The sequence below is a fragment of the Pecten maximus genome, chromosome 8, assembly GCF_902652985.1.
Source record: "Pecten maximus chromosome 8, xPecMax1.1, whole genome shotgun sequence".
Classification (NCBI taxonomy): domain Eukaryota; kingdom Metazoa; phylum Mollusca; class Bivalvia; order Pectinida; family Pectinidae; genus Pecten; species Pecten maximus.
Window position 1 is genome coordinate 31,451,690 of NC_047022.1, and position 12,996 is coordinate 31,464,685.

General features: G+C 35.3%; 1 protein-coding gene across 15 annotated transcripts in view; it reads left to right on the forward strand.

Moving 5' to 3' along the window:
• Nucleotides 1-12,996, forward strand: part of LOC117333190 (RNA-binding protein Musashi homolog 2-like) — a 136,015-nt gene that overhangs the window by 86,310 nt on the left and 36,709 nt on the right. For 11 of the 15 annotated variants that reach the window (XR_004533843.1, XR_004533844.1, XM_033892355.1 and 8 more), the window contains exons 8-9: nucleotides 10,116-10,198; nucleotides 11,184-11,268. Coding sequence is in view for 13 of the 15 variants with exons in the window: in XM_033892355.1 (XP_033748246.1) it covers nucleotides 10,116-10,198; nucleotides 11,184-11,268 (168 nt within the window). In the remaining 2 variants the exon portion in view is untranslated. The remainder of the gene's footprint in view (nucleotides 1-10,115; nucleotides 10,199-11,183; nucleotides 11,269-12,996) is intronic. The other 4 variants (XM_033892353.1, XM_033892356.1, XM_033892349.1 and 1 more) reach the window with 1 other exon arrangement.

The following is a 12,996-nucleotide window of genomic DNA, read 5'->3' on the forward strand; positions in this document are numbered from 1 at the left end:
TATCACTTCCTCTCCAGGGAGTGTACCTGTTTTGACCATATCATCACTCCTCGGAGTGTGGAACACCATAGTTCCTGCTGTGACAATGATTTCTCCCTGTGAAAAAAAATCTCTTTCTACCATAACCCAAAGCATTGGCAGTCTGGTGCTGGGGAGGGGTTTGTTTACCTGACATAGAGGGAGATTATTTCATTTGGCATATGGATGAGTGGAGCAGGTGCTCCTCCACTTACTTACCCAGGAAGGGGGAGTACACCATGGCCTATACACCAATACATGGGAGAGCTGTCCCTACTGCTTACAAACATAGCATCTAACTGGGCGGCAGGCAGATTGGTATTTTATCTGTTTAACTAAACAGTCACTAAAGCTTGGAGAGAAGTAACCCATCTCATTATATCTCCTAAATCCACTCTGCTATCATGTCCAATTTGTACCCAGAGGCAAATGCTGCCATTTCCGTTGAGACACTGCTCCAGTGAGTGAATGTCTGTAGCGGCTGCTTTCAGTCCATCACTGTGTGGAACTGATCTGCAGCAAGTGTAGAGAATTTGGATGAAAAATTGGTTTAAGTAGTGATTTCCTGGGTGGAGTGGGATACATCCCTACCACCTTCTCTGGACAATCAATGTGGCACACGATTCTTACAGTCAATTCAAGGTATACTACCTTTCCAAATATAAATAGAACACACATCTATTATGACTTGCCTGTTGGAGCCTCATTCTCCATTCTTTACCTTTCTTCCCCCTCCTGGCCTTATCTCTCTACATTACTAGATGCTATCACCTGATGCCATCCACTTCCTGCTGTAGAACAGCCTTGAGTAACATACATTCATTTTTCATCACTCCACTTACCAAGTATAAACTGATTTGTAATTGTGTTATCTATACAGTTTGTGGTTTCTTCATTATTTAAAATCTGAACCTTATCGTTCTGTGGTGTAAAAGATGTTTTTCCATCATAAAAGATGTTTTCCGGCAACCAAAGGTGTTTTCCGGCCACCAAAGGTGTTTTGTTGTCACAGTTGTGTTTTCACCAAGGAACACCAACAGTGATCTCTGTGTCATTCGTGGAAGTTGTTGTCATCTTTTACATATTGTCCAGTATGTATTTGATTGAGGACTACAATAGTTAATCCGTTGTGATTGTTAGTTTCAGACAAAGATAAAGGAAGGGAAGACATGCTGTGAATTAGGGTTTAGGTTCAGTCTACAATACTGCACGAAGTCACATGTTGTTGGTCCACAGTACTGCTTCTCCAACATATGTTACCCTCACCATTGTCAACCTCGGTCCATAATAGACTATAACAAACCTCTCAGAAATACATTGTTCCCTTTGATCCCAGGTGTTGTGTCTCACCTGAAAGAAACTATGTGAGCAAAGGAATAAATAGAATATGATTTTATTAACATTTTCTTTGGCATTTTTGTTTGTTTTGTTTGTAAAATCTGTAAAATGATGCAAGTCTATGCATTAACAACTGGACAAAGTCTGGTTAAATATATTGTACAAAAGTGAAAAGAATCCCTTAAGTCAAGGCTGTGGGGGCATTATTTATGAGGATGAGGTGATGCGAGTATTGCTGCAATTAATAGTTTAAAGTATAAATTTAAAGATAAAGCATAGGTGTGTATTGATATATGTAACAAAATATTACAGGGGCAGTTGAATTCCCTTACAGAAGGTAAACTTGTATACGTTCATCAAAATTTACTATGTACAGACATTCCAAGACATAAGACTTATTTACATGTGTAATTAAAGAAAACATCAAAGGTTTTAACTTCAAATGATACCCAACAGTATTGTTATACATGTAAATGCACATTGTAGAACATCCTGCATGTGGGAAATTGAACTATCTATTTTTGTTTTAAATGGTATTCAGATACCGAGTTTCTAAAGAAATGCGCCATTTCAATGTGAAGGTGTATCCTGATATAGAATGGGCTTAATTTCAGGAAATTATGGTAATTAGTTTCTGTACATGTTATTTAATGCATATGAATTAGTGAGGATCCTACAAAGCAAGGAAGGGATGTTTGTGTAATAGAGTTTGCAGACATTTGTATGGTATGTGGTGTCTTTGAACCTTAAATAAATCTCTGCATTCTCCTTGTGTATTATTCCTGAAACAAACTCATCTATGTACTCTCTCAGACCTTAGAGAAACACATTTTGAAAAACAATTTTTGGCTTTGTCTCAAAAACGGCTCCTTCATGTTGGTAGCTTTGAACTTCGGGCATCATGAGAACAGAAGAAAAATCGGCAGTTGTATGAGTGATAGTATCGTGCAGTGGAGGAAGAGTTGGGGGTGGATATTATGGAACAATACATCAGTTATATATGGTATAGGGAGGGGGGGGGGGGGGGTAATATTTACAAAGGTTACATAATTCTATAATAATTTTTTTACATAGAATTACGGAAAAGAAAATCAGGGTGACTTTGGCACTTAAGAGATATTCGAAGGAGGAGACAATAATGAAACTTGATGATGATTAGGGGAAATATATATAAGATCTACTGACACTACAACTAAGAGAGGGTGTGTGCACGCATGTACAATACAGACTAGAATATGACCTTGTACATGGTGTGTATGTAGACCCTGAAGTGGCTGTAGTGTCTACTGCACACAGGCTAATGACAGGATGAAATATGAAAAAAACCGATTTAAAATAGGGGATAACAGACACTAAGTTATGGGTAGGGGTCTAGAACAGGGATGTTGAAAGGTCCGAAACAGTTCAAGCAGGGACATGGGCATGATCAAATGGGAAAAATGTTGTTTTGAGAATGTATGTTACAGTTATGAAGGGTGTTGGTTGTTTCTAGAGCACCACTGGTGGTATGTTCTAAACAGCTATTTCTACACCAGAGGTGATAATACTGTCTCGTTTTGTCTCCGATAAGATAATGGTATGCCAACACTGAGTATATTTTCCCATTTCTCAATAAAAACAAAAAAATCATTGAGAGATATTCGGCACGTTAAAGTCAGTTGGTTCTAGAGGTCCTGATATTTCCTCTTTAGTTATGGACAAAGGGCACATTGTAACCATTAATATAATGAGGGGTCTATGGTGTTGACTGTGGTGTACAACTGATAGTAGAAGTTGTGAAGGGTTACCATTCTGACACAAGCATTCTGAATCAATTGTAATCTACTGCTGCCTCTTGGAAGCTAGTATGTTTGATCTAATTTTATCCATATTGTAACATGATTTGGAGCATTCATGAAAGAAAGACAGTTGTTCATAATGATCTTTTAAGGAGATATTAAAGGGAAACAATAAAAAGGAATAAAGTAATTAAAGTGGTGCAAACACTTGAAAGAAAAGAGTTTAATTGGCTGACCAATATACTGTTCCGCTGTACACAATAAACAGGTGCTCCACAGATATTGGTAAGTGTTGTCCAACAACCACATTTGTACACCAAATGGCGGTCCAGTATAATGAGTCCCCTATGCTAATAAAGGTCTATTCGACCTGTGAGTTGAAGGTAAATACAAAACATCTGTTCTCCGACCACATGTCCAGGCAGATCTGTTACTCTGTACTGGTCATTTCTTATCACAACAGGTAAAAACAGAAAAATTAGCAGACTTTTGTATCAGTAGAATTATTGATCTAATGATATATTGCCAATTTAATGGTGAATGATCATGGTCCATTCATTTGCCATACACTTTTAGTGATCTTTGGATTTTCCTTATAGTTAATGGATCAAACATTTTTGCATATCATTTTCAGCTAGTGTATAATGATGAAGATTTCCCCACAGGCTAGGTTCTATGAATTGTATTTAGTTTCGCATCAGTTTCTGTGAATCGTTGAGTTTTCAAATACTTTAAATTGTTAACATTTGTGCTACCCTCGTTTCAAATCTTGTGTTTAAGGTAAATTTGATTGTCCAGGTACAATACCTGCCCTTGTTACTTGAGACATGGGAAATATAGCTGGGTTTTTTCTGATGTAATGATTATTGATGGTGTGAGTCGGTGCAATGGATTGCCGATAATTCACCCTCTTCAGTACTTAAGAGGGTACATGCTCTATCCAGGCGACCAGCATTAATGCTCTTCGGGCTGGAGGCAAATTTATGCTGTTATTTGAACTCTCTACTGTTTCTATGAATACAGATTTCAAATGGGAAGTGCTACTTATAAAAAGGCTTCTTTAAATTAAACTTTCTTGTATAAAGTACACTAAATTTGTAATGACAAATGTCATGTGGGCACTATAAGATGGGGAAATTTGTCTTGTACACATGTTACACATCTGCATGGGTCCCTCAGCGACAAATTACTCTAATTTAATATACATAGAAAGTTCAAAGATCCAAATCTCTACAACAATTGTATTTCCAAGAAAGGAAATGAAAATTTAACACTGTTACAACAATTAAGTATAATTTGAGAGTTAAATTTCAGGTTTGATTGACCTTATGATCAGGCGTATGTTATATTTATGTGATGTGTGTGTGTGGAAGTGTGTGTGTAGATAGGCTCCTTACCTTTGTGGCCGTTATTGACCTTGACCCCTACTATCTTAGGATCATCATAAATCAGAGAAGGAGAGTGTGAAAATGGCCCTTGTATTCCTGAGTAAATACACCCTGTATTGACACATTTTTGGAATGTTGTCAAGTATCATGTTCAATCCTACAAGAGGAAGGTCTTGTACAAAATTTGATGGTTTGACCCAGAAAGACTTGTAGATAAATTTGAATTTAGATTTTAGTGTAACTCAGAAAATCATGTTCAATTTGAGGAACTTGTATGTTGGTAGTTTTCCAGACAATATTGTATATAACTTGTGCTATAGTAACAATGATATTACACAGATAATGATGGTGTCCTATAGGAATTTTTTCCATGAGAAGCTTGACCACAAAATGGGTGAGAACTTAGCATTCTCTATGATAAACTTAGATATAGAACCAGCACAAAGGGGGTTTATATATAATACTATCAGGTAAATACAGGCCTGTGTTGACATAGTATATAATCTGTCAGGAAAGCACCAAACTCGAGTTAGCAGACCACTACAGAGAATCACAAGAGATACTGTATATTGTACTACCTGTTCTGATGCAAATCCTACCTTTCCTGTTTTCTTTAAGGTTTTATTACCACCAAATTTCGATAAGACTTACTCCTTAAAGAGTTAAGTATGTGCTGGCATAATGAAGTATATAACTTGTTTTCGTTTAAGATTATTAACACACAACAAAAAACCTTCAAAAGTGACGCAGTATGACACAAAAACCATGTTTATGGAATAACGCAATGATAATATAGTATGGTATTAATTAAATGACACAAAAACCATGTTTATGGAGTAACGCAATGATAATATAGTATGGTATTAATAAAATGAAGTATAGAATTTGAGACTGAATGCTTCCCTTCTGTATTGGTAATTTGTCAGCAGGTTCTCAGTAGAATGTATAGAAATATGCTGTACAGAAGTGGGTAAATCGGACTTTAATTGACATTGATTATTATAATCAGTGGTTAATTTGACAGGTTGTGCTATAAAAGCTGAGGGCACCTGCATCAAGCTTGATTGAGGAACCCTGTATTAACTGTTAATTTGATAATTAGTTTGAAAGTAAATTAAGCGTGATAACTTATTGATATTGCCTGTATGTTCTGCATGTTAACTGATTCAGTATAGCTGAGTGAGTAGTGCGTTTTGTCAGATTTGTTTTGAAGGTTGCACTAGACGTATTGTATGAGCTTTCCATGGTAGACCTATAGCTCTGTGGTATGTCTCCATGGTAGACCTATAGCTCTGTGGTATGTCTCCATGGTAGACCTATAGCTCTGTGGTATGTCTCCATGGTAGACCTATAGCTCTGTGGTATGTCTCCATGGTAGACCTATAGCTCTATGGTATGTCTCCATGGTAGACCTATAGCTCTGTGGTATGTCTCCATGGTAGACCTAGCTCTGTGGTATGTCTCCATGGTAGACCTATAGCTCTATGGTATGTCTCAATGGTAGACCTATAGCTCTGTGGTATGTCTCCATGGTAGACCTATAGCTCTGTGGTATGTCTCCATGGTAGACCTATAGCTCTGTGGTATGTCTCCATGGTAGACCTATAGCTCTGTGGTATGTCTCCATGGTAGACCTATAGCTCTGTGGTATGTCTCCATGGTAGACCTGTAGCTCTTTGGTATATCATTTTAGCAATAGTTGCCTTTACTCTAGAATGCCCAACAGTTGCTGTACAGCAGTGGATCTTTGAGCAAAGGAAGATAACTCTAGACATTTTCACAGTATTTTTTTGTTGCCATGTTTGAACACGGCAAATTTTACCATGCATTCTTCACATGATTTAAATGATATTTGTTAAGGTTTTGATTGCAGCTGGAAGAATTATCAGATGATTCACAGGGAAATGTCAAGTAGTTTGTGCCTGACAAATTTCAAATGTCACAAGTATCTGGCTGGATTCAATTAAACTGATATTGTACTTGATTTTTCAGGCTTCCTTCACAACCCATGGGGAACGTAAAAGGAATAAAATATAGGAGATTCAGCGGACCCTATGGTATACATGATCTGTAGCTAGCCACAGACTAGGCCTATTCTGTGTAGTGTCAAGTGTCTAGCACAGTATGAGCTGGCTATTAGCTTCTGTCCATAGTAGATTCGTGTACGGCAATAGTGGTAACACCTGAGGCATATAGGTATTATGTAGTGTCAACCTTCTCAATGTTATTGTACCTAGTGGTGGTAGGGAATTAAACCCATGATTTATATCGTTGTTTCTTCAGTATTCAGCTCTTTTTAGCCCACTCTCCTTTATGTTTTCTTACTTTTGATATATTCATCCCTTCCCAATCTGATTTATTTCTTGGAATAACTTAGTATCCAAAAAATGCATGATTTTGCAATCAGTTCACATGCTTTATCATTTTCTCAAATTTCTAAGTTAAATTCAGTGCTAGATATTTATGATATACACTGCATATTTGGCATTGGTTATAAGTCAGAGAACTCTTAGCAACCATATAAAGTGTTTGGTCTCCTAGGTAACATACAGTGTAGTCTACTAGGTAACATGGTCTCCTATTGAGTAAAATAAAAATGGTAGATTATATCTCTAATGTGGAACAGATTTGGTATGCAAGTGGCTGAAAGTCCTCAATTATGTTTGCTGCAAAAGTAAATTTATATAGTGCATTATTTTAAATACCCATGTTAAAAAAATAAGAGAAATTTGCAGGATAATTCACTGCCAAACGAAAGTGACTAAAATTACAGTAGCTATTGTACAGACAAAGGAATGGCTTAGTTGTCAGTAATTGGTATTATTTAGTGCATGAGATGTATTAGACAGTCATCATGTCGTATTTATACCTCACACTTTTGGAATGAGCACTTGATGATCACTTTTAATTCATTTATTTTATTAGACAAAGTGTTGACTGTTTATTGGATTGCAAAAGTAACATGTTAAATCATGAACAGTTAAGTGGAGTAGGATAGTGTATAGAAACAGGTTGATTAATAGTACAAGGCAATTCTAGAATCAATCTATCAGTTATGACTTTTCTGCATGAAAAGTGAGAGTCGAGTCTCTGGCCACATCAATACAGAAGGTTATGGCCCTTTGTGTCACATCATCACATAGAGTACTTCACCTAAAATGAAAATGAAAATCACCTAAAAACAAAACTGTGTAGTTTCATTTAGCAAGTTTCTGTCTAATTTCTTAACTCACTTTTCAAATTAAGAAAATAATGTGTAATCTTTATTTATTATCTTTTTCTAACTTGTTAAGGTATTTTAGCAAGGGGAGGTAACTCATATAGACACGTTAACCATCATGCATGGTTTCTTGTTTTGTCAATCTGATGTAGATTAAAAGCTAATGTTGGATTCTGGTAGATTAATTACTAGTGAGCTGTTATCTTCATTCTGAACTAATGAGTTAAACTAGCATAAGTAGTCTCATATATTTGTTCATGAAGATTTTTTTTTAACTAGGCTTATGTGGTAAGAGAATTGATGGCTTCCTGTGAGGCATTTGGTAGAAATAATGTGTCCAAATTTGATTTAGTTATTGAAGTAGAGACATCAGCTTTATAGAAAATTCTAGATTAATTACATTTATTAATTCACTTGTAATTAGGTATCTATTCATAAATTTGAATAAAATTTTGAGGGGAGGAAATATGGAAAAAGAAGAAGACATATTCTGGTCTTCTGGAATTCTTGAATGTTCAACACATCTCAGTGCTATCTTGGGAGAGTCCAATATAGAAACAAAGTTATCTAAAATTAACATGTAGGAAGGAAAATAAATGCTGTTTTAAATTTAGTTTGGGTTTCATGTTTCTTTGAAAATGCCATTGTACATTTAGTGTGTCTTTCAAAGGTGCTCCTGCCATGTTACTCGGTATTGAAAGGTTGATAGGAGATGAATATTGTGTTAGCCTCATTCAATTTGCCTGCCTTTCCTGTCTGAGCAACGTGCAACCATCGTCTGGGGGCCTTGATAAGGGGAAAACGCAAATTCAGAAGATGTAAAAAAATGATTAAAATAGTGTCCATCACAGGCAAAACAGAAGTTGAAATAGACATGGCTATAAAACATCACAGAAAAACTCGATAAATGTCAGGAAGATTGCAATATAAACAGGTAAATTGAATTTGTGGAGACAAAATTTTGTAAGAATGAAACAAGAAATCATTAGTGATTATATTAGAAAAGTAAGAAAGGAAAAAAATGAAAATAGTCCTGACATGTTTCCCAGGAGCCCTGCCTTGTTCAGACTTGTTTAGTGAGGGACTCGCATGTTTACCAAAACTGGCGTGGAAGGATATGGCCGCTAACAAAAACAAATATATGTAAATGTATAGTAACATTATAGTAGTGACCAATATTGACTGTGTTACCTGCACACATGGAGTTGTTATACACTGACCGCTGACTGTTACACCAACTCTTTGTTTAGTACCACATAACATTATCGATTCTGTCATAGTGGAATTAAACACAACCAACAAATATCTTAAACAAACATTTGGTGTTGACAAGACAAACATACGCACAAGAATGTTGTCTTTAAACATCAAAGATGTGGAGCCTAGTACTTTGTGTAATATTGTTTAGAAGTTAGGCGACATGGCACTCCTTTGATGTGTTGTAGGTTGTTACATGTATGCAGGAGGTTTATTTAAATTTCCCACACTTATTTTAACAGGACTGTTTCAATACTTATATAGATTCTCTGTATTCGCTTCTGGAAACTGGAAAAATAATATAAAATATATATTCCTGCCTTGATTGATGATCGGTAAAACTGTTTCATAAAATGTACTTTACTGTAATCCATCAACTTGTGGGCCACTGTGACAGTTTCCATTGAGTCATGTAAAGGAGTTTAGTCAAATGTACTTTTAAAGGACAATGATTTTTTTCTAACATCTATTGGTTTTGGAAGAAACACTGCTCTGGTATGTTAACATGTAATAAACATCATTAAAGTACGTCTGAGAGGCTGATACTAACCCATACACAAGTACACATACAGCTTGTACTTTTGTTGGTATCTGTTATAAAACAATAATGATGTAAGTTTTGATTTTACTGTTTGTAACACATACAACAAGTATTTTGTTGGTGTCTGTTGTGAAAAATAATGAAGCAAGTTTTGATTTTACAGTCTATTGTGTTTTATAGACATTTCCAGTATGTAAAGTAAAAATATCTGAAATGGAAGCTCATTGGTAGTAGAGAGTACATTGATGGTTTGGTTTTGAAGTGTAAGGGAGATAACCCCTGTAATGTACAAGTGGCAGCAGACCTTTTCATTACATCTTAGTTAGATAATCTTGTATAATATAACCATTGCAATATATTTGTTTTGTTGGCTTAGATAACTATTGTCTGGTTTCATCTACAGGCATGTACAAAATTTGAAATTAATAAATCGTTTATTTCCCTTCCCCACCCACCCAACTTTTACAAAAGTTAAAAAAAGATGATTAACCAGATGGTAGACAATCTAGACCAGTTTTCTGTGAGTTTTGGTATCAATACACTGTGACTTATGCCTGTTATTTTTTGTTCTTCAGGGTTTGGGTTCGTGACCTTTGAGTCTGAAGATGTTGTAGACAAAGTGTGTGATATCCATTTCCATGAGATCAATAAGAAGATGGTAAGTAACTGCTAGCTTGACATGATTATTGTGGTGTTGGTAGAGCCCCCTGTATTACCAACTTGTTCTGTGTATCTCCATGTTTTTGTAGCTAAATTTCAGAATATTTGATGTTTGAAAAATAAAGATGTAATTACAATTGTTTACGTAAATATTAATTATAATGTTCTGAACAGTCGTTTCCCTGGACAAGATTGCAGTTGTTCAGCTTTTCAAACTTGAGAAAATACAATGTAGACATTCATTTAATAAATTTATACCTTAATTAGGTTAATTATTTTAGCCACACTTTCTGGAGGACTCACTAGAGATTTGATATTTCTGATAAAAGTGAAGATTATTTTACTGGTATTTTATGTTTTAGATAAAGTGAAAATTACTGATTTATCATACATGATTCAAATGACTTTTTGTAAGGGTAACTACACATGCAATAGCTTTATCAGTAATATTATGTTCTATAAGAGATCTGTAGCTTCTTTAAGGCATGTTAATTAATATTAACATGTTGGAGAGTCAGCCTGTTAAATTATAGGTCTATCTTATTCAGGTATGGTTTGAAATAGCAGCATATTTTCTGTAAGGCTTGCTATTTTGATGAAATTGTTAACTAAAATAAGAAATAAGTTGTTTATCTCCTGTGCAAGTTGTTTATCACCTTGTGTTAAATTTATATTGTGAGAGTGATTTGAAATTGATATTAAAAAACTTTTTAAAAGACATGTATATATACCTATCTTATGTTTATTGTTTATGCTTTATGGTGATTTTTGTCAAATTATTGTTTGTAAGCAATTGTGATAGACGCAATTTAGCATATCCAACAACACTTACGTACTTGTCTTTGGCTATTTGGCTGCACTGAAAGAAAGAAAAACTGTTCAGAAAATGTCATCAGAATTTGAAGAGTTTGATATCCCATCAGGAATTGAATTCCATAGACATACCTAGATTTAGGGTTTATCATGCCTATCTTGTATTTTAGGTGGAGTGTAAAAAGGCCCAGCCGAAGGAGGTCATGTTACCAACAAGCCTAGCTCGGGGTAGGGGCCTAGCAAGGGGCACGTTCAGTGAGTTCTCGTGGTTTGATGTAGATCTGGGTTATTAGCATTTATATCTATACTGTATCTACATCTCCGCCCGTCAAACTCCACCTGCACTTTTAACCTTTTGCCAGTTACTTTTCTTATTTTTTTTATTTTGGGGTAAAAAAAGAAAAAGAAAAGAAAGAAAGAAAAATTGAAAAAAGAAAGAAAATAGAAAAACAAACAAATGATTATTTGGATTGCATGCCAAAAGTTTTAGCAGTTGGTATTTTGTATTAGTTGTGCCCAGTTTGTGAAACATTAGCGAGCAGTATGTGGTACATGGAGTCCATTTTGTTACTTGTCTGTATATCTCTCGACATTGTGATCAGAAGTCCTCCCTGTAGAAGTACTAGACTTGTCCTTCCTCGCATCTGTTGTTATGGAAACAGGAACATGGTACCCATGCTGTAGTCAACTCCCTGCTAGGAAGTCCTCCTATTTATAGCAAATTGCTTTGATTTTGGCCATGATAATGCTTTATATGCACAGAATCTCTGATGCAGTAGTCTATAACGAACTTATTGGCTCTTCCTCGTCTTTCGTATCAAATACATTTTATGATAAAAAATTTCAAATATTGCCCTGCACATCTTTGCTTGAATACTTTAATTTTTACAAGCTTCCACAAAACTTTCGCAGTAGTATGAACCAATAAAAAACTTGTGTAGTGGAGTTGTACACGTTTGTAGTGGTGTTGGTACACCCTAACTGCAGAGTATTGGTTTCCTATTTCCTGTTTTCTGCAGCCGATTTGAAGAAGGGAGATAACCGTAAGTGTTACCTGCCTCCAACCAGAAATAGCCTCCAAGTTGTTCCTTAGGACTGTAGATTCCTTTCTACCACCATTGTAGTGTTTTGACAATTTCTCCTTGAATTGATTAGTTACCAAGCAACCAACTATATCCTGACCATTATTATATTAGTTTGTCTATGAGGTGGAAGCACGGTGACATTTATTGTTATATTTTCATTATAGATATTGCAAGCTAGTGGTTTTTTTGTTCGTTAACTCTTGACAATTTACAACTAATTTTGACACATTTAGTGTCTTCATTAATACCGCAGCAATGCAAACTACTTTTCCAAAAGAGAATAGTTAAACTTGCATATATTATCATTTCTCTCCTGCTACCAACCTGCTTCTTTTCTTGTTTTGACACAACTGGTTGTATACCTAATATACAGATCTAGGATATTGTGTAATAAGACCAACTGCTATAAAAAAAATTCAAAAATATAATGAGATATTGGCATGAATGTTAATAGGAAACGTGGGTCTCTGTATTAAGTCAAAATAGTCCTGGAAATGGAAAGGGGGGAAAACTGGGATCTGCAACAAACCAAGAGAATTGCAACTTGCATTTGAAACGTTTTGAATTGTAACCCTTTCTTCATTTAACTTGTCTCCTCACTTTCTGGGACGACACTCGTGTAGTCCTCGGGGGTGACGGGCTAGAACTATTCCTGGTAATCTGCTGTTTCACCTGTAACACTGCATTGGCATTTTGTAATTTTGTTAATTCATCGACATGAAATGAGAAAATATTAAATTTCTAGAAATTTTATCATTATTTAGAAAGTATTTTTAATGATAATGAAAAACAATTTAAGATAAAAAACAATAACCGAGATATCCAAGCAGTCATTAACATTAGCAGTAGAAGATAGGAAACTTTGGTACATGTTGTGTATGTCAATATTGACTTTTTC